This window comes from Lygodium microphyllum, chromosome 5 (genome assembly GCF_053477565.2).
Source record: "Lygodium microphyllum isolate KBCC chromosome 5, Lygodium_microphyllum_v1.1.10, whole genome shotgun sequence".
Taxonomy (NCBI): domain Eukaryota; kingdom Viridiplantae; phylum Streptophyta; class Polypodiopsida; order Schizaeales; family Lygodiaceae; genus Lygodium; species Lygodium microphyllum.
Genome location: NC_141139.1, coordinates 152,277,535 through 152,298,737, shown reverse-complemented (window position 1 = coordinate 152,298,737; position 21,203 = coordinate 152,277,535). Strand labels below are relative to the sequence as shown.

Here is a 21,203-nt window from a genome sequence, read left to right as displayed (position 1 = left end):
TGAGGCGACAGAGTGGGCTTAGCATAGTGGGCAGAGATTGGCCGTACTACTCTTGGATTTTGAGAAAGCTTATGACAGGGTGGACTGGGACTTCCTAGAGGACACCATGGTGAGGTTGGGATTCCCCAAGGTGTGGATTCGTGGGGTCTCCGCCCTTTACAGATCGGCCACCAGCAGGGTTCTCATAGGCGGAAGGCGAGGGGAGGAGTTTCGGCTAGAGAGATTGATTCGACAGGATTGCCCCCTAGCCCCATACCTGTTTCTACTCTTTGGAGAGACGATGTCTCACTTCCTCAAGTCATGTGTGAGCGGATTACGCAGCCTCCGACTTCCAGTGAGAGAGGAGATAGAGTTGTTAGACTCAGAGTATGCAGATGATATAGCCCTCTATATAGAGGACGATGAGTTTATGCTCGAGAGAGTGAGGCTAGCTCTTGACGTGTTCCGTTCTGCAGCAGGAGCAAAAATACACTGGCAAAAGTTGGTTGGTTTTCTCACAGACCCGGATTCTAGCACGGAGTGGAGCGTCCACCTCGGATTTAGATCCGTGAGGAGAGGGCAGACTGTCCAGTACCTAGGGTTTAGGTGCGACTCGACATCACTCCTGCCCAACAATTTCTTCATGTCCTTGATTCTATTCGGAGGAAACTGATCTATTGGAGCATGGCTCACCTCTCACTAGCCGGACAAGCACTGGTGGTTAACCAGGTCGTCCTAGCGACAGCATACTACATCGCCTCATGTTGGTGCTTCTCCTCATCTTACGTAGAGCAGCTTCGCCGCCTAGTGCGGAATTTCTTTTGGTCAAGGTCTGATGGTTCCAGGGATTCCAAGGCCAAGGTGGCGTGGGGGACTATCATACGACATAGGTCAGAGGGAGGGCTTGGGATCATAGACCCAGAGTATCAGAGTGTGGCCCTCTTCGGCAAGCTAGTTGTCTGCGGTCTCAAACAAGGCGGACAGACCTAGAAGGTCTTAGTGCAAGAGGGCCTTCAGGACTGTAGACGGAGGCTTGGTGGTGAGTGGAGGCCGTCCCTGACATGGATCTTCACGTCAACCCAGATCACCTTTCCTTCGCAGCTTACTCCGCGTGTGGTAGGGTCTTCGTAAGGCCCTAATCCAAAGTCCCCTTGGCTGCTAGGAGGAGATAGACTGTCAGCAAGTGATTTGGAACCCCGAAGTCAAAGATCGAGAAGGGGCACACATAGGTGAGTGCCCCCACATCCAGTGGGCTGGGTGGGAGACCAACCCGGCTTGTACCATCAGGACATGGCGGGAGGTGTATAGCATGGCGGATGAGGAGGTGTTGCAGCAAGTATCAGGCTGCCAGAGAGGAGTGGAGTCGAGGAGAAGGGAGATAGACGCAACAATACCTCCTGAGTGGCTTTCTCCACCGATACGAGAGCTGATAGAGCTCAAGGAGGTATGGGTAGCTAGGTTTTCGCCAGCAGGCATCCCCCTTCAGGTGGCAAGTAGAGTGGGCGGCGCTACACATGGGACTTTCTTCGCAGTTTAGGAGGGGGGATGTCTGGCCCTTGACAAAGGGCAGCAGGATGAGGGCATTGCTGCCCTCTCATGGAGGAGGATTCGGGTGGTGGGCCTTCACGGGAAGACACGGTGACTGGACCCCTATATTCTCTGGAAGGAGCTCAAGGAGTGGCGCCATTGGATCTGGGAGGACAGACCACTTGATTAGTTGGAGTGGGATCCAGGAGAGTGGCTATGGCCGGCCTCTGCGGTCGCCAAGAAGCCACCCAAGTTCTTAGAGTACACTGCCAGGATTGGCAGACATGTACTGATGCAGGAGGATATGGATTGGGAGCCGTCACATAGCAAGCATTGGGAGGAGCACAGCATCACGAAGCCCTTTCGACGAACCTTCTGGCGCCGCCTATGGAATAGCTAGAGGCCGAGAAGGGTGTCGTATTTCTTATGGTTGGTGGCACATGGAGGCTTGGCGGTGGGAAGTTGGCTTGCCCAAATGCAGGAGGGAGGTTGTAAGTGCTGCACACAGCAACCTTTGGAAACCTCAAAGCACTGCCTTTGGTCATATGAGGAGGTGCAACTCGTGTGGAGAGGAGCATGCCGCATTTTTTGCCGTATAGCACCCAGCCTTGGATGCATCTCATGGGGAGCCTTATGTTGACACGCAGTTAGCTAGGGCCATCACCTTCTGTATGAGGCCGAGATGCAAGACACGATATTCATTATCTAGGCAGGGTCGTGTGCAATGGTCAGCTTGGGGCTCTATCCATCCGCCAAGTACTGGAGCCCACAGCAGGCAGCGAGTTTTATGGGATGGCATATTTGGAAGGCGCGGTGTCAAGAGGCTGTCGGCGGAGAGAGACTTTCAGTACATGCGACCTTAGCAGAGCTTTGGACCTCCATCATCCACTCCCTCCGCGGCCGATGGGATCAGGTGTAGAGCGAATCCAGGGCTTGTCAAGAGCTCCGATATCACTTTATGCGCACTTGGGGTGAACAAGGCCTATTTTTCGTGATGCAAGCAAGCATCCTCGTTTGGCTTGAAAGGTCATTCGCAGGCATGATATTGTCTTCCATGAGAAAAGATGCATAAGCAGCCTGAGTATATAGTTAAGATACGTAGGGTGATCTTTCAGAAGAAGCCTCTTGTTACTATACAACCAACTAGACAACCTGCAACAAATGCTTCAATGGCCCATGATCATGATGTTGGACAAAATGTATAGGCCCTATAACTTGTTTTGAGACAGTCTACTAGAGATAGACATCAACCTGATCGGTTTGCACCCTCCACGGACTATGTTATGGTGATAGATTTTGGTAAGTCTCTCACTCATAGTTGCCAAGAAACCCATTTCATAAGGTTAGAAAACTCATTTCATACCGAAGTGTTTCAAAAATCTATAAAACCCCTCTTTTAAATTTTCAAAAAGATCCCAATCTTAAAAAATGTGTTTGAACTTTTGTAATCAACATTTGTCCCATAGATTCATTTGTCACATTGACATGCACATTGATATTGATTGTAAGAATTTTTCTTGAGTTGTTATCTATGATGCATGCATATATTTATTTATTTATATTTATATTTAAAGCTTTCTCTATAATTAAAGCCAATATTGTTGTGGATAATGGACCATTATGCATGTATATGTTGATGCTGTGTTGAATCTCCATTTCCATTATATAGGATCATGAATTATAATAAATTACATTATATGAGTCATACTCTACACATATAATGTCTTGTGATAGTTCTCTTTCATGTCAAATGAAACTCATTTCTAATGTTTTAGGAAACTTATATAAAACCTATGAAATCCATTTCATACCTACCGTTTTTGAAACCCTTGGCAACAAGAGGCCATGCATAGATGCGATAATCACTGTTGGGAGAGAGCCATGCAGCCTAAGTTCGATTCACTGCAAAAAAAACCATACATGTAATTTGATTTCTTTGCCTCATGGGAAATACACATTGTTGCGTAAGTGGATGTACAACTTGAAGAGTAACCATGGATGCCCCAAACCAACATACAAGGCCAGATTAATTACTGAGGATTTTAAGCAAGAGTATGGTGTTGACTTTGATGAAGTATTTTCCCTTGTAATCAAGATGAGTACTCTATGATTGGTTTTGATCTTGGTTGCACACTTAGATCTGGACCTTTATCAAATGGATGTGAAAATGGCTTTTTTGCATAGGGACATGCATGACAATATCTATATGCATCAACGTAAGGGCTTTATGGAAAAGAGCACGGAACACCTAGTGTGCAAGTAGAGAAACAACCTTTATGGTCTTAAGCAAGCACCTAGGCAATGGTACCATAAGTTCGATGCTTTCATGCATTCGCAGCAATATACTCACAATGATATGAATCCTTGTCTTTACACGAAGAAGGCTCGTGATGGCAGCCTTATTATCTTGGTACTTTATGTCAATGATATGTTGATTATTTGAGGACATGGAGCAAGCCTCACACATTCTTGGCATGCACATCACACACAATCGCTCTCAAGGGCTCCTTTATATGTCACAATAGGTATACATATACGAAAGGTGCTTGAGCTATTTCATATGTATGATTGCCTTGTTCTTTACCTTCCCGTTTAAAGGTCAATTAAGCTCATTGTCCCTAGTTAAATGAGCAAAAGGCGAAGATGGCCAATATCACTTATGCATCCACACTGGGCAATTTGATGTATGCCATGATTGCCACTCACCCTAACATAGCATTTTCAGTGGGAATTGTGTCATGTTATATGGTTGCAATTGACCAGCAACATTGGATGCCATGAAGGGTATCTCAAGACACCCAAAAGGCACTGCAAATATGTGGATTTGCTATGGTGGCCATGATACTACAATCATGGGTTATATTGACTCCGACTATGAGAGATATACAAATAGTAAAAAGTCCACCTTTGCATATGTCTTCATCTTTGCTTGAGGTGTTGTTTCTTGGATGTCCAAGGTGCAAAAATGCACGGCCTTATCTACTACTGAGATAGAGTATATTGGAGCAATTGAGGCTTGCAAGGAGATCCTATCCTTAGGCCGTCTGGTGGCAAACATTGGTATTAATATTTCTCGTACACTGCATTTGAATTCTATGAGTGCTATTCAGTTGGCCAAGAATATGTGTCTTCCATGTGAAGACAAAGCATATTGAGGTGTGCTATAACTTCATCAAGGAGGTAGTAAAGCACAAGTCTCTTGAGCTTTTCAAGATCTCAATTGACAAGAATCCTACGGATCTGCTCACTAAAAGTCTCTCAATGGAACGTCTTAGAAAGATTATGGGTGTAGGATGAGATGACATCTATTCCTCATCCTATTGTACTTAATGCACATTTGTACTTTGTCATTTTTTAATTGTTCTCTCCTCAATAGAGACATCTTCACCTTTAAGCGGGTGGAGGATGTTGGGGGTAAAGTAACCTATTCCTATGTCCCCTCACACATGTTTGATTAAGGCTTTCCATAAGGGAAAATTGAGCATCATGTCATGCCATTTCAGGTGAAGCAATCTACTATAGTTCAAATGACAAATCAAGCATGCCATCACTTAGTATCAACAATGATTGAGGCATCAACTGCAATAGCATCCTCAAATGCACTCCTCTTATGAGTATCAATCCTATATAGTTGATTATATAATATACCAATTATGACAATTGCATCGCCATCATTCCAATTATACACATTGCATCTATTCATGTGAGCATGGACCAAGAATCCAAGACATACAATTGTTTCTTAATCCTTCAAACATAAAAGACATCTTTTTGCATCATTGTATACCCATTAAGTGCAACTATAAGAACCTTCCTAATGCCTTTAATAGTATACAATGCATTGTTGGCACAAACAATTGATCCCCCTTGATAAATAGCATGTCATGTCTTTTTAGGCAAAGCAAACTACCATAATTGAAATGACCAAACTACCATGTGCCTATGCATCCTTTCCATTTTCAAGAGTAGGGCCAATAGCAAATATCTCGACTTGTGGTTATATGCCCACATGGAGTAATTAGTGCCATCTGATTTGTCATTAATACCAAACATTCCAAGAACATTTAAGCCTACCATGGCAATATTGTCCAATGGGTATGCTACCACAAATGCAACTTAGATGAGCTCTAAAAGTGGCCAAAACAAGGTCGCGTTGCTATTCAAAAATTGCACACAAGAAAGAAAATAAATGGCAATACCCACTTATGGAAGCATTGGATCAAAGAATAGACCATGCGAGGGCGACTGAAATGTTGAAAATAGCTCGTCTCCAAAAACATGAAGATTGTAGGTGGCACCACCAATGGAAAATGCATCCACAACCATAAGCGGTAGCCACAACTTTGCTCTAATGATCGAGTGTGGATTGGAGGGCTTACTCCTAATTTTATTTGATATCATCCTTGTCAATAGCCCCTCCATACTATCCCAACCATCATAACAATCTCTCTTTGCACCAATCTAATTAGCAAGCAAGCTCAGTTGTCTATGATATGGGTTGCGACCCTAGTCCTCAACTCCATATAGAAGAGTAGGTGACTAGAGTATCAAACAACTACAGTTTGGTGCAAGGATCTTGAAATGAAATGTGGGGACATTGACTCTGAAGGGCCACTTGGTCAAGTTGAACGCATGTTGACCTGATGGTCTTGAGTTCAATTTCTACATCGACATAGTCATTTAATATAGAAATGTAAAAGAGAAGATTTAAATCCGGGTCGATAGGTTAATAAAACAAGTGGCTTACCACTAGGGTAGCCATTGGATTTTTTGCAAATAAAGTTTGGCTAATTATATTACTTCAGAAAAAAACCGGAATACAAAGAAGTGCTCATGCTCAATAGACCAAGCTGGAGCTGGTGAAAGTCACAGATACATCATAAATACAAGCCTCTCAAGTCGGTCTGGGGGGGATACGGGCAAGAAGCCATGGAGGGGGAGTATATCGCCATTTGGGGTTGCCTGCCTGTATCACAAAGAACAGGTCCTGGCCACCCCAAGTGCGCATGAAATGCCTGCCTGTATCACAAAGAACAGGTCCTGGCCACCCCAAGTGCGCATGAAATGACCTCGGAGCTCCTGACGAGCCCTGGACTCGCCCTGCACCTCATCCCATCAGCCTCGAAGGGAGTGGATGATGGAGGTCCAGAGCTCCGCTAGGGTCGCATGTACTGAAAGTTTGTCTCTGCCGAAAGCCACCTGACACCGCGCCTTCCAGATATGCCAACCAATAAGACTCCCTATGATTTCCCATACCTCAAAGTGGTCTGTTGTGGGCTCCAGTACCTGGCGGATGGGTAGAGCATCTAAACCCAACACTGCGCACAACCCTACCTCGATCATGAATATCGTGTCCTCCATCTCTGCCTTATACAGAAGGTGACGGCCCTGGTTGACCGCTTGCCAACAGAAAGCACCCCAAGAGATACATCCAAGGCTGGGTGCTATGCGACGCAAGATGTGGCATACTCCTCTCCATACGAGCTGTGCCGCCTCACAAGACCAAAGGCAATGCTTTGGGGTTTCCATCGACCGCTATGTGCAGCACTTACAAACTCCCTCCTGTATTTGGGCAAGCCAGCTTCCCACCACCAAGCCTCCATGTGCCACCAGCCATAAAAAATATGATACCCTTCTCGGCCTCTAGCTGTCCCATAGGCGACGCCAGAAGGTCTGTCAGAACGGCTCCGTGATGCTGTGCTATGCCCAATGCTTGCTACGTGACGGCACCCAATCCATGTCCTCCTGCATTAGTACGTGTCTGCCAATCCTGGCGGTGTACTCCAAGAACCTCACTGGCTTCTTGGCGATCACAGTGGCCAGCCAAAGCCACTTTGCCCGATCCCACTCCAGCTCCTGAAGTGGCCTTCCTTCCCAGATCCAGAGGCGCCACTCCCTAAGCTCCTGCCAAAAGACCAACGGGTCCAACCACCATATCTTCCCCTGAAGGCCAACCACCCAAATCCTCTTCCATGAAAGGACAGCTAACCCCTCATGTTGCTGCCCTCTGCCAAGAGCCAAACGCCCCCCCTCCTGCACTGTGAAAATGATCCCAGGTGAAACGCCACCCACTCTTCCTACCACCTGCAGGGGGATGCTTGCTGGTGAAAACCTAGTGGCCCATACCTCCCCGGGCTCTATCGGCTCTCGAATCGGGGGAGCAAGCCACTCTTCAGGTATAGCTGTATCTATCTCCCTTCTCCTCAGCTCCACTCCTCGCTAGCAGCCTGATGCTTGCTCCAACACCTCCTCGTCCGCCATTCTATACACCTCCCGCCATGTCTTGATGGTACGAGCCGAGCGAGCCTCCCAACCAGCCCAGTGGATGTGGAGGTGCTCGCCAATCTATTTCTCTTCCCGATCCCTGACTTGGGAGTTCCAAATCACCAACTGACGGTCAATCTCCTCTTGGCAGCTTGGGGGACTCTAGATAAGGGCCTTACGGAGGCCCTGCCACACACAGAGCAAGCTGCGTAGGAACGATGATCTGGGGGGGGGGAAGGGGGGGTGATCTAGGCTGACGTGAAGATCCATCTCAGGGACGGCCTCCACTCACTGCCAAGCCTCGGTCTACAGTCCTGAAGACCCTCCTGCAATAGGACCTTCCACGTCTGCCCTCTTAGTGTGGGGCCGCGGACAATTAGCTTGCCTAGGAGGGCCATACTCTGATACTCTGGGTCTATGATCCCAAGCCCTTTCTCTGACCGATGTCGTATAATGGTCACCCACGCCACCTTGGCTCTGGAATCCCTAGAGCCATCTGACCCGCACCAAAGGAATTTCTACACTAGGCGGTGAAGCTACATCACGCAGGAGGAGAAGCACCAACACAAGGCGATGTACAAGGCCGTCGCTAGGACGACCTGGTTAACTACTAGGGCTCGGCTGGCTAGTGAGAGGAGAGCCGACCTCCAATAGGTCAGCTTCCTCCGAATAGAATCGAGGACTGGAAGAAACTGCTGGGCGAGAGTGATGTCGAGTCTCACCTGGAACCCTAGGTACTGGACGGTCTGTCCTCTCCTCACCCATCTAAATCCCAAGTGGACACCCCACTCCGTGCTAGAGTCCGAGTCTGTGAGCAAACCATCCGACTTTCGCTAGTTGATTTTCGCTCGCGCTGTAGAACAGAACACCTCAAGAGCCAACCTCACTCTTTCCAACATCAACTCATCGTCCTCTATGTAAAGCGCTGTATTAGCTGCATACCCTGAGTCTAACAACTCAATCTGCTCTCTTACTGGAAGTCGGCGGCCATGTAAACCGCTCACATGTGACCTGAGGAAGTGAGACATCGCCTCTACAAAGAGCAAGAACAGGTACGAGGCTAGGGGGCAACCCTGTTGGACAGATCTCTCCAGCCGAAACTCCTTCCCTCGCCTCCCTCCTATGAGAACCCTGCTGGTGGCCGATCTGTAAAGTGCAGAGACCCCAGAAATCCAAGCCTATCTAGGAAATCCCAGTCCACCCTGTCATAGGCTTTCTCAAAATCCAAGAGTAGAACGGCCAGTCTCTGCCCATTGTGCTTGGCCCACTCTGTCGCCTCAAAGAAGGTGAATACATTGTCCAGGATGCTCCTATCCTGGACAAAGCATGTCTGTGTGTCATTGATGCTGTCTGGAAGCAAGGGGCATAGTCACTTACCAATCACCTTTGCCAGTGCCTTATAAGCCACTGACTAAGGTGATCGGTCTCCACTGGGAAAGCTCCAAATGGTCTCTCCCTTTGGGGAGAAGACTGATAAGGCTTGCCGATAGACTCCCTAGCATCTGTCTTGAAGTGAAAATCTCCTGAAAGGCCAACAGTAGGGGATCCTTCACTACTTCCCAAAAGGTAGTGAAGAAAGCATTAGAGAGGCTATCCTCTCCCGAGTAGTTCTGCCCGTCCTGTGTATGAAAAGCCTCCTCTAGTTCCTTCTCTATGAAGGGGGCTAGGAGGGAGCGTCCTATCTCCTGTGACAAGGAACGGGATATTATCCTAGACCTTTTGTCTACATCGTTGTCCTCTAGCTGAGGCTATCTCCTGTTGGAAGACACGACTATAGTAGTCGGTGGCAATCTCCATCACCTCCTCTGGGCAAGAACAGATCCTCCCATACTGATCTAGGAGGTTGCGTATCTGCTCTCCTGAGGTGCGAGGCTGGTGCACTTGAAAAAACTCCCTGCACATCATGTCCCACTTCTGCACCCAGAAAGTTGCTGAGATGCGAAAAGAGAACTTAGAGCGCCTGTCCTCTAGGCCAGCAATGGCTGCTCGCGCACACACCTCTTATGCGTGGAGAGTGGGATCCCCTAGTGCCACCTCTAATAATCTCTGCGTGGCTGCAAGGTCCTGCCAGAGTGCTCTCTCCTCCTCCTAGCTCTGTTGCCTTGCCTGTATGGCTGCCTCTTGGCAGATTCTTGTCGACCTAGCTAGGGTCTCTGCAACCTCCCCTGCGATCTGGCCCCTCTTGCCCCGCTCTCTAGTCCAAATTTGCTCTGTCTCTCTCATCACCTCTTCCCCCCTGTATATCGAGTCAAGGATCCGAGAAGATCGTGAATCTAGGGTAGATGCTGAGGAATCTAGTATCAAGAGAACCGAGCAATGATTGGACAACGTGGTGCTCGCCAACTGCCCAATCTGGCCTCCCCGAGAGCCTCCCCACTCTCCCACATAAAACCTGTCCAACCGCTCCAATAGGGATCCACCTAGCCGTCTGTATCCCCAAGAGAAGTCTAGCGACCTCTCCTTCCTGTAGAAGGTAGGGTCTCTCCAAGCATCACGTGCTCCTACTACCAGTAAAAACACCTCCCATGCCTCCTACTCCTCCCCGGCCATGCCCTGGTAGTTTCTCCCTCTGCCCTGTTGATCCTCCAAAGCCTCCAAGTTATTGAAGTCTCCTTCAACAATCCAGGAGTCCACCTCTGGGAGTCCTTCCGCGATCTCCACCCAAAACTTGCTGCGTGCCCTAACCTCGATAGGGGCAAAGATATTAAGGACTCCAAGGCATGAGTCCCCAATATCCAATCTGATCCATAGCACCCTTCCTGCCACTATCGTCCCGTGGTCTCGAAACCAAGTGGTAAGTCTAGGACCAATAGAGGTGCACACGCTTCCACTCCTACCGTGGGCAACTATGGCGTGCTCCCAGTAAGTGTGCCAAATGCCTGGGAGTACCTTCCCTACACGCTGGGCCTGGGCGAGGGTGAGCTTGTGCTCCTGTAGAAGTAAGATGTCGATCCGTCCGGCCAGGGCAAGCTGCAGCTCCTGTCGAACAATCAATTTCCTGGAACCACGTGCTCCACTGTAGTGGAGGCTATTCACATTCCACGATGCAAGGTGTAAGCTCATAGGGAAACCTATGACTGCCCGAACATGCATCTGTTCGGTGTGGAGGCTGCTGATGACGAGGAGGAGCTATGAGGCATGCAAGTGCAATTTGCCACCGATATGGACGGCGAGCTCCATTCCCCCATGGTGGCCCCCAGCCGGACAAGAGGGGTGACAGAAGTTCCAGGTGGTACTATCAATGTATCTATCAGCCATGCGGAGAGTCGAGACTCTATGCACTAGTAGAAACGAGCCGCCTGTGCGAGGGGTCACTTGATCACATACCTCGGAGCCCTCCACTGTGGAGGGGCTCGAAAGATAATGCTAAGGTGAGGGACCTCGGCACCAGCCCACTAGCTAATGTCCATCATGCAACTAGGCCATTGCTGTGCAAACAATGCTAGTCCTTCTTCTCCCATCCACTGGGAGGTGTGGTCCGCCACTTGACTCTTCAACTCTTCCTCCATCTATGTCGTCGTCCACTCCCTTGAGTGAGAGGGCTAAAGAAAAAAAGTGTAGTTTGGTCCATCCGGTGGTGCTAGAAGATGAACCATGCTCCTCCTTGACTTACGAACCACGAAGATCCCCACCTCTGGAGGTAGTGGGAACTCTCCGCGCTTCGCAACTCTCAAGTAGGACAATGGGCCACTGCGGAAGAACTCCTGTGGCAACAGGTGTGCCTGTCTCGGGAAAGTGTGACGGGCAGCAGGGGTGGATGAGCTGGTGGCTGTATGGGAGAGGGAGGACTGTTGGTGCGAAGATGATGTAGGCGTGTGTCGCTCATCACGTCCTCTCGGCGGAGGGGGGTGGGTCTGGGGGGGATCGCTTGAAGCAGGTGCGGATCAGGGGGGGTGCTCGGTATGGGAGGTGGTGGGGGGGGGGGGGGGGGGGGGGGCATGGGATATGGAGGGCAGTGGGTATGGGTACTGTGGAAACTCAAGAGAGGTAGTCTGTGGCACGGGTGGTGGATGTGGAGGGCTGCGGTCCTGCCGGGTAGGAGGGGCTATGGAGTGCTCTGCCGAGAGGGTGTCACACGTCCTCCTACTCCTTGCGGAGGCTGGGTCTGAGACGCTGGCTGTGCCCCCCCTGCTGTCTCCCTCTCTGTCGTCTCTGGACCCATGTAAAGCCATCAGCGTCCACCTGCGGGCCTGTCGGTAGCGTAGGCACTGCCCTGGCTGCCCCGTCACAATGACTTGCTGCCTAAAGGAGTGCCCGCCCGCCTCAATCTCTAGGAACTGTGGGATATTCTTGATCTCTTTCACTGCCACCCGTACTTTTGGGACTCCTGCCGCTGTCATTGCATCCGCGAAGGACGCAGAAAGGATAGTGCCAAGGAGCTGACCAAAGTATTCCACCAACTTGCGATACTCTATTGCCAGGCTGGGAAAAACAAGGGTGACTGGGTGCCGGAGAAACCTGTTGTGGAGTGTAAACGCCTCCATAGTAAAGCCACTGTACCAGGGAACCATGTATATGACCCGCTTCGTGGACACATACAGTGAACTAGCAAGTAACTCGCGAGCAGCGTCTGTCGAAGTGAGGCGGACTGTGAAAATCCCTTGGCCCAGTAGGACCGCCTCCACGATTTGCGCAGTGTGGAGTGAAGCCAATCCCGAAGTTGGGCTCTGGTTGGAGAATGTCCTACTACCTGACCATAAATTGTTGTTTCCTTTAGCTTCAGCTCCTTAGCTCGGACGCCTAAGAGCTGCTCCTCAAAGAGGACAACGCGCAAGGTGTTTGACTGGGGGGCACTTACTGAGTGCGGCGGCGTCTCACCAGAGATTTCCATGGCGCGTCCCTTCTGCGAGAACAACCAATCACGTCGCGGTGCTACCCGGTTTGGGGGGGGGGGGAGGGAGTTGCTGCAGATAGAGGAAACAACTGGATGGTGAGGGGATGAATCGCCCGGGGGGGGGGGGGGGGGGGGGTGTTGGGGAGGGCGCAGTGAGCTATAAGGGCCTGGGGAAACGGCCAAGCAGGGGGGGAAATGGCCAGGCGGGGGGGAGAACAGCAGATGGGTGGTCGGGGGGGGAGCGGCGGCCGGGGGTGGTGTGTCCCCGGACAATAGGCAGGGGGTGGGGGATGCACGATAGCCGCAGGCAGATACGCCAAGCGCAAGCAGTCGGGGCGGGGGGGCAGCAACACAACGTGACGGGCGTGAGCTCTTGGTTCAGGTAGCCATTGGATTAACATCACAGAGAGAAAGAAGAAAGAAAGAAATATATATTAACATCTTATGCGGCCAAATTCGAGCTATGAGACAAAATCATGTATAATGTTGATCATCACTAAACACCAAAATGTGACATGCTGGAAGTGATATATAGTAAAAGAAGGCAAGGTGCTATACAAGACCAAATAGTGCTCGTATAGGGGTACAATGGGAGGATGAGATAGTTCATATCTAGCTTTGTGGCTGAAAATACTCATATATCCAGTTCCACCCAATCAGGATTGGTGGGTAGAGTCTGTCATACTTCTCAGATGAAATCGTGTGAGGGTAGCATTTGGGTGGGATCCTCAACTCTATCAGCTGCTACTCATATCGCTGGTAGATCTCCGTCATCGCTCTCTGATGTATTATCTGTGTCTGGTACCCCTGTATCTGTGGGTGGCATGCTGCTCTAATCTCCCCGACTCTCTGGACTATCCCCCCTCTTTGTGTGGGTGTTGTGTTTGTGGTCATTGTCTGGAAGAAATCAGTAAGCTGTGATTGAAACCTCCCCCTATGTAGTGCCAACCTATAGTAGTGATGTGCGAAGCATTTGAATCTCGACTAGAAACTAGCCCAAGTGGCACTCATATGGGGACTCCATAACTGGTCTGAGCGAGGTGTCTCCCCCAAACAAAGTGGGATATGTAGCTGGGATTGTGCTATAGGCTCTACGTCTGTAGACGTAGTGCTCCTTGCTCTTTGCCTCCTCCAAGCATAATCTGCAAATCCACTCAACTCTAGGGATGTGGACTGCTTTCTCGGTCTCGATCTTGAGCTGGTGAGAGGAGACCCTAAGCTAGCCAATGGCTACCCACCACCTCTCATGTAGCATGCATGCATCTAGGTATCCAAGTCTCTCAATGAAGCCACCCACAGTAGTCTTCATGAAGTGGTCTTTGTAGTAAGACATCTTCTGAGGGAGGGGTTGCTTGGGTGATAGCCATGTATGATGTATGTACAACCAGTAGAGATTTTGTCGCATGACCAAGTTCCTCTCTGTGTGGGAGAGGTGTATGAAGGGGAGTCAGAATCATACTGAAAGGAGGAGAGATAGTCCATGTCAATCCCATATCCTATAAGCCACCACTTGACTGACGCATACCGTGAAGTCTCTTGTGCTACCTCAGCTAGCTGCCTAGAGGCCTCGAAGGCCCTCTTAGGAAGTCTATCTAGATGTATATCACGTACTCTCTATATGAAGCTGATGGTCTAGAAAAGGGCCTCCATCATCATGGGGGATGCAACAAACTCAGCTCTAATAATCTCATGTGGTACTGATGGTTTGCTGCAGATCATCCCTAAGAGCATAATGATATGTGGTCTCTTGATCTATGTCCATAGGCATGTAGCCAAGCTAGGGGTCCAAATAGGTGCACGATACATCATGGCTGGTGTGACCAGTGTGCCAAATAGTCATCTCTGTGTTCGAGGCTCCTGTCAGTCTGCGTGATGGCATTGTCTCTCCATCATGGCCAATGTTGTGTATCCTCGTGTGAGTCGATCTTTGACTGCTTGTGCCATGGTGAATCCCCAAGTAGATGTGGTGAAAGTAATCCCTAAGTAAATGTACGAGTCCACAACCTCCACTTGTCTAGCTCCTAGGGTAAAAACTGATCTCCTCGTTATTGGGACTGATGTGTGGAAGATCAAGAACTTGGTTTTCCCAAGATTAACCGTATAGTTACCTCGATCTAGGGGGTCTTGGGCACAGTGGTATGCATCGTCCACCACTACATAAATGAAGTGCTCACCTTTATGCTTGCGCCATCCATTGATTGTCCATGCTGTAGATGCTTGATCGCTCTCCTCACCATATCATGTGTGAAGAAGGTGAATGCAGTAGGGTAGAGCTTTGGTGGGTGGGGAATCGATGGCTAGTGTGGTACATCATATAGTGCCTCTGCATAGGAGTGCCATGTCTCTGGGTCACTGATGGGTGTGGGGCAGTATGGCTCCCACAATCTATGCCATGCTGGGGCTACATCTTTACTCATGAATAAATGGTATAGATCCCAATATTGTGCCTCCTCATATGTTGGTGTTTACGACAGATCAAGGTCCCTAATCCTTTCTGAATCCAGAGATGCCCATACAACTCTCAGCACTCATCATCGTACCATCTATTTTGAGGCACGGTGCCCAATCGGGTGGATCTACTAGTGTGTGTTGCATTTAATAAAAAGAAACAATACAAGTTAAAAGTAAGCAAGATTAATGGGTCTTTTCTATAGTAAGGAAAGTGTTTTTTTTTTTTCACTTTGTGTGTTTTGGTGCACATGTGAGAGGAAGGACTTGAAGGTGATGGCATTCATGAATGTCCTTACTCATCTCTGTAGCTGATAGTAAGATACATGGCATACATGCTAGGAGAGTCTTCGTGCTGAGACTGGTAAGGATGATTGCAATACTTACTGGAACAGGATTTTTGGGATAACTACCAACTCTAACAAAGTGTGAGTGTACTGAACTGCAGCTAAATAAACAGGCCAATGCATAAATGTACAGACCCAAAAAAGCTCATCTTTCAAACACAAAACTACAAGCAAAACACGCATTTTCACTCTGTTGAATAAATTAACACAGATTCCACAACTTTTGTATACTTCCGTAATTCCAAAATAAGGATGCACAACATTGGAGTTGCAGTCTTCAGAATCATTGCAAACCTGATAATCTCGACATTGCCAAACAGAATAGGGAAGAATAGGTTCTTCATCTGTTGCAGCAAGGCCACCACACGCACCAAATGCCTTGTTAACTGAAGAATGGTCAAAACCTTGAACAGTTTTCAGGGATTTGCGGCTTTCCCATAAGTCCTGCCAATACAGTACATGTCGTTTAGTCCCATCATGAGCAAACAAATCAGAATCTAAATAACATGCAAACTTAAGGCCGTAGCAAGATACATCCCTGGTAGCAAAGAATAGTGAATGGGAAAATATTCTAGAAGGAAATCGCGCATCTCATTTGCTGGATGAGGAAAAGATTCATAGTACTTGACATCAAGCAACCAAGTGTTATGAACAGCAAATGCAGTTAAAAGGTAAAGGACTTGAATAGATAATCATTTGATAAATTGAGTGTTAGATTGATGATTAAAAACACCAAAAGAAGGTTATCTGTATGCTCAAGACACACATATGTAGGGCATTTGGCCGTGCCTCAATTATGCAGGTTGTAACAGCTCCCTAGTGTCTTAATTGTACTTGATTAACTGCCCTATGTTGATTGTGGCTGTCTTGATGGTATATCTTCCACTTTAGACTTCTACAATGATCGATGTGCACACTCTAGTTTGATACTAGTAGATGGAAGCTTTCTTGGACTGCATGCAGCTGCTTTTTCAGTTTCTTGCAGTTTGCCATGAAGAACACACTGGCTCTTTCTCATCTGTGAGTAGGGCTGGCTGAGAACAACATTGTGCAGGGCTGGGCTGAAGTGTTTTGCACTAGTGATAGCTCTGAGCTTCTCTGTTTAGAATAGAGTTGCTGTCTAGGGTTGTGTGCAGCAGGGTAGTCAGGTATGATCCAACCGATCTATTCAGTCCATGGACTTAGTATGGTACCGAACATACACAAAAAAAATGTCAAATAAAAACCAATGTTTTGTATGGTCGTTAAAAAATACATAGGAAATTAAAAATATTACTTTTTTAAACATGATAGTGGCCACTCATGAGATAGAGTGTCACAAGGCATTGTGTATTCAATACCATTACAATTTACAAACCACAAATGTCTTTGCTTCAAGTCTCAACTATGATTCAAGAACATGACGACAAGTTGAGACAAAATGTAAATCCCAGACTCTAGCCACAAAAAATTTCAAAGGTCCAATTTTATTTACAAGATTCAAGACATATACAAAAGATTAAAAAGGGAGCTAGCTGCAAATTGCAATGATAGATCATGATTCATGGATCATGGTATGGCAAGTCATTAGTGACAAGTGGGAAGTACAAAAAGTAGTAGATATAAAAAGAACCTAAATAAGACTCAAGAGCCCATAGTAGAGATGACTCCTTAGACCCATCACTCACATGACACTCATGGTCATCACCGACTGAGACAAAGTGCTTAGAACAAAATCACCATTACTAAGAAGATTGACATGCTTGTCATACTTTGGCTCTTGAATAGAGGTATCCTCAACAACATGAGCAATCGGCATAGAAGACCTTCCAAAACCACACCTCACAGGTTTTGACTACCAATTCTGTGCTGCCACCAACTGCAACATCTCGAGAAGTTGATTGTCATCCCTTAAGAGTACATGAGACTCAATAGTCAATCTCCTCCAACTCCATGTAGAGCTTTGTAAAAATGGCACACTCTCTCTTTTTTTTCGTGAAGATAATTGAATTAAGTAGTAAATATTTACATCAAACCATCAGGTCAACATTCTCTCTGTATCTTTTACATTCTATTACGTTAGACCATCAGCTCAGCATACTCTATCACTCTCACACTCTCTCTGTAGAATATTTACACGAGGCTTACAGGCTCTCAGAACAACCAAAACAACCTATTACATGACCAATTCTAATAAATCACGCACAAGGAACAGCTAGAGTAGAGCGAACAATCACCAGCGACGAGGGAGCAGCAATATCCGAAAGAACCAAGTCAGCTAACATCATAGAAGAGATTTGCCATAGCACCAATCCACGCACACGGGCCACATGCCAAGGGATACCCGATGCCAAATCAAAAATAAAGGCATTGCGAGTACGCCATATATGCCATAGGGCTGTCCATCTAAGGAAATGGAATAGGTAGGAACAATCTAAAGGCAAAGAGAGCATAGAGGACATATTTCCCATAATCCACGAACGAACTGGTATGCGATGCTGAGCCACCGAGAACCACACATGGGAAATGAAATTCCCCATCTGTCGTGCAACACGGCAAGAGACAAAGAGGTAAAGCAATGTCTCATCACATGTAGTACAAAAAACACGACGACCTACAGAGATCTTTCGAGCACGGAGCACTTCTCCCGTTGGAAGTCCCCCAATGAGCAGCCTCCACATGAACACTCTACCCTGATACGGAACCTTAGACTTCCAAAGCTGGATAAATCTTTCCCACCACTTCTTTTTGCTATCCCTGAGATGCCAGAGCTTATTAACCTTCCCCGTGACCCATCTCTTAGCTTCCACCATCTGATTATATATCTCATTAGCTGATCTTTTGTCAAAGTCATCAGGAAGCACAAACATCCAGTCACGCCACGGATCCAATGGCTGTAGCGCAGGCAAAGGAGAGAACCTCTGAAGAGTGTCCTATATGGAGAACCAAATGTCCTTGTATCCAGAAGGCACCCTAAAGTACTGACGAATACACCTAAAAGAATAAAGGTGGGGCTGCCCAGGAATAACACCATCATAGATTGTCTTCAACCCTAACCTAGCCACCCGATTAAACTTGTCTCACTGCAAATCTTTTTGTGGCCAATCCGACAACCTTGAGGAAGCTAGTATTTTTTCTTGTAGTGAATTTTCCTCCTTACGAGCATCCGAAGGACGCCAAATCGCAAAATTAAGCATCTCCTGCTAGGGTGCAATCAAATGTGAAAGGAGAAAAGACTAGGAGACCTTTATAGGCCTCCTAGAATTAAGCGCATGCCACCAAGAAGCATGAATAACCGTGCTACCATGAGAGATGCCAATCTTTTCTATGAAGAATTTGGCAAAAATTGACCAAGGATGACACAGAATACATAGACTCTGCAAATGGGACAACCTCAAAGCGGCCATATGCAAAATAACATCCAACAAACATACAAGCAAGAAGACCACCGGATATATTCGTTGCAATATGCTGCTTTCCTCCTGCAAATTCTACCTATGCCAGACGAGATGAATCTCCCTTTGATGTACTTTATGAGGATATCATGAGATATGCTAGCATTGGGGACATATTATTAGTAGGAGATTTCAATGCACATTCGAGATAGACAAAGTGACTTTTATATGCATGATAATGCCATGTTCAAAGAGATCGACATAGATGAAATAGGCCTACACAGAAGAGCCTAGGATAAAGAAGTGAGTACATATGGGACACACCTATTGACTTTGGGAAGTGCACATAGACTGGCCATCTTTAATGGTCCGCCACAATGGCCAAGATCTGACAATTTGACATGTTGGAATCACAAAGAAGGGGCAAGTACTGTGGACTACATGATAGCCTCACCAACATTGATACCAGACATCTAAAACTTTAAGATATCTAAGAGACCAATTAGCATAGCAACAGATCATGCTATTTTGACATTCATGCTCTCTTGTGTACATATGAAACATGAAACACCATACCTCCCTAAACATCCCAAATACTACTTTACAAAAGTCACCTCACACATCTACAGTGGTTCTCCGCAGACCAATTTACATACATTGGACTTGAGCAGATCGTTCGAAGAATGTACAAGGGATTTAGCAGAGGCCATACATGGATCAACCATGTATACATTCCCACACACCTTGCCCCGATGTAGACCCACACGACCTACTACTCCCCAAAATAGCTGGTATGATGATGAGTGTAGAGTCATCCGAGCTCGCTTACAGAGAGAAGTGGAGCTATGCACTCAGACACATTGCCAAGCAAAGGCGTTCTTCAAGCGCCCTGTACGGAAGAAAAAACAAGACTACTTAGCGAAAGCAGAAGCAGAGATATATCAGCTATTTTTGGGGCGGGATAGCAAGAGCACATGGAAGATGTTTCATGAAAGACAGCCCCCCATACAGATTACATTACCAATTGCTTAGCATGACTATGGGAGACAGCTGTATGACCTGCCAGGACAGCCACCTATGCAGCCCCCACAAGCTTGTAGGCCAACACAATGGTCTTTCTTCACATGGAAAATGGTAAAGGATGCAATTTATAGATTACAAAATGGGAGGGCACAAGATGAGGACGGACTACTAGTAGAACATTTCTCACATGCTTGTGGCATATTAGCACCCATATTAGCACATATGTTCAATATAGTAGTATGTGAAGATTTTCCTATGAGTTGGTCAGACAAAACTATAATTGTGCTATTTAAAAGTGGTCATCCCCTGATTCCTAGCAAATATAGGACTATCATATCGGTCATACTTTGGCCAAGATATATGAATCTATATTGGAGTATGAACTCAGTCAATGGGCTGAAATGCAAGGCTAGAGAGCACAAGGACAGGCAGGTTTCAAACAAGGATATACCACGCTGTGGACCATATTCTCACACTTAGAGCCATTATTGAGGAGGGTCAAGCCCGAGACAAGAGGATCTATTGTTGCTTTGTAGACTTTCGCAAAGCTTTTGATAAAGTGCCTCGTACACGCATCATGCACAGATTGCAAGACATTGGAGTACCACAAGGTAAACGATGTGGTGCCCATGCATTATATGAGGCAGTGATAGGTCATGTACCAGCACTTGGGGGGCTATCAGAGAGGACCATAGGAGTGAAACAAGGATGTTCACTTTCACCCACATTGTTTGGTCTATACATAGATGAAGTGTTTGCTTACATAGACCGAGGAGGAGCTCAAGCCAGCCTGGTAGGGGTGCTGATACTGATATTACTGTATGCAAATGATATTGTTCTCATTTCACATTCACCGGAGGGATTGCAGTGCCATCTAGATGCTTTGCACATTTTTTGTAGAGATAAATACCTCACAATGAATTTTGGGAAGACCAAAACCATGGTTTTCAATACTTCAATAGCATGGGTGACTAGATCTATGTACCAATTCACATTTGGAGCATGTGAGTTCTTTCTGCCTCCTTCGCGGATGCAGTGACAGCTGCAGGAGTCCCGAAGGTACGAGTGGCCATGAAAGACACAAAGAGTATACCCAAGTTCCTGGAGATTGAGGCAGGAGGTCATTCCTTTAGGCAGTAGCCCATTGTGACTAGGCAACCACGGCAATGCTTGCACTACCACAACTTTGGCCACCAGGCAGGAGATTGCACGCGTTTCCGAGAAAAAGTAGCTCCACCGAAAGGCCCGCAGGTGGACATTGATGTCTTCACATGGGTCCAACGACGATAGAGAGGGAGACGGGAGGGGGGGGGCTGCAGCCAACACCGCACTAGCAACCTCGACAGGAGGGTGTAGGAGCGCGAGCCACGCCCCCTCGCCAAGCACTCCACAGCCCCCCCTACCTAT

General features: G+C 47.4%; 1 protein-coding gene across 6 annotated transcripts in view; it reads right to left on the bottom strand.

Moving 5' to 3' along the window:
• PRMT7 (protein arginine methyltransferase 7) overlaps nt 1-21,203 on the bottom strand; it is a 163,506-nt gene that overhangs the window by 9,443 nt on the left and 132,860 nt on the right. For all 6 annotated transcript variants that reach the window (XR_015690948.1, XR_015690950.1, XR_015690949.1 and 3 more), the window contains one exon: nt 15,694-15,843. Coding sequence is in view for 1 of the 6 variants with exons in the window: in XM_087678532.1 (XP_087534658.1) it covers nt 15,694-15,843 (150 nt within the window). In the remaining 5 variants the exon portion in view is untranslated. The remainder of the gene's footprint in view (nt 1-15,693; nt 15,844-21,203) is intronic.